We start from the raw sequence: 4,403 nt of genomic DNA on the forward strand, positions 1-4,403 counted from the left end.
TGCTCACCTGCGGCGCTGGCTCTCTCTGCCGTATTTCTTTTCTTCCCCCGCTTCAATCAAGTGGCAGCGATGATGACGGCGGCGGATGACGCTTTAATCGCGCAACACAACTAATCGATGATAAAATTCGTTGCCAACGCTTTTAAAAGTCGATTTTTAGCGAATTTATCGATTCGTTGTTGCAGCCCTAGATCACCTTTGAAAACAGCAGAGGCTAGATTAAAAGTTATTTTATATCCAAGTTTTGTTGCTTCAGTCCAAAAACTGTATCTACATTTCTTCACTTGTTATCAAAAAAGCTCCAACCAGACACAAATTGCCCAAAGTTTCATACATCTCTCTAAAACAGACTTTGTTTTCACAGTACAGATTTCCTTGTGGTTCCTAGAGTTTCTAAAAGTGGAACAGGAAGCAGAGCCTGAGGGAGGTGACCTTGAGCTGTTCCTATGATACACAGCTATGGGCCTGAACTTGTGGAGGATGTCCCATGATGCACCCCCTGTTAGTCTTTTTTTTTTTTTTTTGCTGCTTTCCCATTACACATATCGTTGCCCTCGTGTCATGATCCAGCTGTGATAAGTTTGCGGGATTTAGTTTTGTATTATCCATTTCTTTTCTGTTTACGTCCAATATTTCATAGATTTTAGTCAATTTCTTGTAATTTAGATTATATGTTTAGTATATCTTTGTTTCTATCTTATTCTCCATTATATTCTTCTCTGTCCCTCTTGCTCCAAATCACTGCTCTGATCAAGCTGCTCCTCATTGAGATTCAGTACATGTGTTAAGCATTTCAGGTCAGTCAGGCATATCCTAAAGCAACTCCTCACTTTCCAGGTATTCTGTATAACATCACACGCTTTATTTAGTGTTCTTGCCGGCTTGAACGCCTGTGTACATTTTGAAGCATTGGCCCTGGTCAAACATTATAAAGCCATCTAGAGGCCTTTGTGCCCTCAGAGTCACACTAACCCTGCAATAAAGTCGACAACGAGCATAATTTATACAGGGAAGGGGCAGGCCTGGATAAAACCCAAAGTACCAAAAATTCCATCTCTTTGTTTCTTGTCTAGATCCCTATACAAAAAAAAGACATAAGAATGAGATTGTTTTGTAGAATCTGACAAATGTCTCATCTCAACATACGGTACATGCTGATTAAATGACACAAACCGAAGGTGTGCTGTTGACATCTCTCACTGCTTTCTCTCTAGGCATCTTCGCTATTAGTTGTGAGGTAAGAATAATTAACTATAGAATAGCTGAGGATTTATTTTACAAATAGCAGTAAGTTACATGACGACCCCAAAGTCTAGAACATTATAAACAAGAGCCAAACACCTATGCTTCTCAAAGACAAAATGCTACACAGCTACATGAAATCAGTAACTTCGAACCTCAGATTTGGCACTGAAAAGTCTAATACTGAAACACCAAACATTGAAAATTCAAAATTTATTACAATACTGTGATTTTTAGGTGCAGCATTTTCTCAATGAGGGATGATTTCAGTGTCACTGCAGTTCTCCTCCAGCTATGAAGACACTTCTAGCTGGCACTGTTATACTTAAGGCTCCTTCAGGGTCCTCAGTTTTTTCGGTAGTCCTCATTATCTACCTGGGGTAAACTAATGGAGGACTCTGGTCAGAGTGCAGGCAACTCAACTACAAGTAACGGTATTAATTTTGTTATTATCTTTTAGGTATATCTATATATAAAATATATATAAATGAACGACAATGGAAGCATGTTAGCTATGGAGCTGGTTCAATGAAGGATCCTGAGGGAGCTTTCTATAAAGCCCCGCCCTCTGATGCTAAAACATCGCCAGCTTTTATTGACATAAATGCTGAAGGAACTCTGCAGTGACACAAAAATCATCACTCATCACAGAAAATGCTGCAGCTAAAAATGACAGTACCATCTTAAGGTTTCACTGTTTAGAAGGAATTTTGAATTTTCTGTGATTTTTAATGATTCAATGCTTGAATTTTCAATGTCGGAATTTTCAGTGTTTGGTTTTTCAGGATTAGATTTTTCAATTCCTAATGTCAATACAAGCTGTCCCTGATTACCATAAGTAACTGAACATATGGTAGGACAGATGAAGAACAGGACAGGTGTATGGATGATTGCAAGGACAGACACACTAAAGGATGGACAGATTTAAAGCAACTGATAACGTTTCCCTTTTTTCATGTGACCTGCTTTACTGTACAACACTGGACATTTTCAATTGAAAACATTTTTGGTGATATATCAAAATAAAACCATCTGGGATCCAGCTTGTCCATTAGAGGCACATGCAGGCAAATCTGTCAAATATTCCAAAGTCTCTCTGGATTCTTTGCTTTTATGTGTTAAGAGGAAAAAAAGCTGTATTCCATGCAGGCAGAATTGCAGCACAGTGGCTATTCTGTTAAGAATAGATTTCCAACAGAAACTTTAATACTTTGGCTGCTCACCCTAAAACAATATGGGGTACATGGTGTTAACCTAAAGCAAAGACTTTGAAGTCAGCTATTCTCAAAAAGTAATCCGTAAATATTCATAAGGTGTCCATAACCCCAATAAAACTCTTAGGACTTATCCAGATACTCTTAACAAGTGTAAGGTCTCAAGGCAAATTAAGTTTGACTTGAAATATTTATGTTTGCAAAAAAGTAAAAATAGAAGAAATCAGCAAAAAAAAAGGCAATCTTTTACGGGGCAAAAACATTTTACAGCATGGTATGTGTAATTTTATATTGCTTCAGAAAAAAATATTAAATTGTCATAATTAAATCTAATATTGCAAAAACCTCTTTGTGTAGGGTTCTAAGGAATTTAAACCAATTATGATAAGAAAGCAACTGCAGCTTCCCATTTACTGCCCATCATTTAAATGCTGCGGGAATTTCCGGTACATACTCTCCTGTGAATACTTGACCTCAGGCAGCTGGTGGTCCGTAGAGGGACCCCCTACGCATGAAAGAGAAAAACTAACAAAACTCATTGGGGCTTGTAGAATCAGACACATGCAGTGTGTTTCTGCCCTAACTAGCATCTTGTAATTCTTAAAAAGAAGCCAAATATTACCTTTGGGATGGCCAATCTGTCTCCTTTTTCTGTTCCGTCCTCTGAGTCGGAGCAGACGTGGGGATCTGTCAGGATGCGAGGTCGATGGAGCGGCTGGATGTTGATCTGGGTGCTGAGGAGATTGCTGACAGCTTTCAGAGAGCTGCAGGTGTTCGGGGGCAGGGAGGGGTCTGCCAGCAGATCTGAGATCAAACCGTGGGCCTCTCCCATTACCGCAATGTCCACCACCACACTAGTGCCAGAAAACTGGAAGGAGAGAAAAACAAGATAAGAGTTACAAAAGCTAATTTAGTTGAGACAAAGATTTTGTTCTTTGAAAAAAAACAAGAAATGAGTTTATTAGCAAACTTTTAAAGGGGTCATAGAATGAGTATATAGGGTATTTGGTTCTGGTCCTTTAGGTCACTGAATAGGGTGTGTAACATTGATTGGGCTGAAAATGGCATGTTTGCTGTTATGAGCCCTAATGAAAGCCTGGTTAAAAGCCCCAGAATGAAACAACAGGTTTTCTTCCTTTTATGGTATGCTCATGAATATTTAGATGAGCCGTGCACTGATTGGTTGGTTTACAATGAGCGAAGCTGCTGAGCAAAGGCGCATCATAGCAACAAGCACTTACTCACTGAAACATTGATTGTTGATATGGTAGGGTGACCAGATGTCCCTTTTTTCCCAGACATGTCCTACTTTTCATACCTAAAAAAATGTCCGGGTGGAATTTCAAAATTGTCCAGGATTTTGGTCGACTACAGTGCAAGCATCTCACATAGTCTAAAATCCGGGATAATTAATCTAACTCACCGGCATCCATGAACAACTATCTATATCAAGGAGACTCCCGGGAGACTCTGTTACCAGCCGCCAGCCCCCCTCCTCTGCTGAGGCCCAGCAGTCGACACTTCATACCCCCCGCCAATGAACCAGTGGGCTGGTCTGTAAAAGTACAGGCCACAACCAAAGAAGGTAACATCCCCGAATTGACATAAATTTGGTGCTTGGTTTCAATTTGCCTGTTTTATGGTGGAAGTTTAGAATTGTGAGATTTGCAGAGAAAGGAGGTGTCGATGGGGTTTTAACTTCTCTATACATCCATTTCACCCACTGAACTATGGTTGACAATTTAAACTCTGTTTTCCATTCTATGACCCCTTTAAATCTGTGTGTCTGACTATGTGTTTCCTTCCAAACTGCACCTAAGAGGCATAGTTATATAACCCATCCATCCATCAAATTATCCATCCGTCTGTCCATCCATCCATCCATCCATCCATCCATCCATCCATCCATCCATCCATCCATCCATCCATCCATCCATCCATCCATCC

General features: G+C 39.9%; 1 protein-coding gene across 1 annotated transcript in view; it reads right to left on the reverse strand.

The window, feature by feature from the left end:
* LOC107095012 (cGMP-inhibited 3',5'-cyclic phosphodiesterase A-like) overlaps positions 1-4,403 on the reverse strand; it is an 80,511-nt gene that overhangs the window by 18,001 nt on the left and 58,107 nt on the right. Inside the window, exon 2 of the mRNA XM_015390966.1 lies at positions 3,079-3,324. Coding sequence (XP_015246452.1) covers positions 3,079-3,324 — 246 coding nt within the window. The remainder of the gene's footprint in view (positions 1-3,078; positions 3,325-4,403) is intronic.

Source organism: Cyprinodon variegatus, unplaced genomic scaffold (assembly GCF_000732505.1).
Source record: "Cyprinodon variegatus isolate N-32 unplaced genomic scaffold, C_variegatus-1.0 Scaffold520, whole genome shotgun sequence".
NCBI lineage: Eukaryota > Metazoa > Chordata > Actinopteri > Cyprinodontiformes > Cyprinodontidae > Cyprinodon > Cyprinodon variegatus.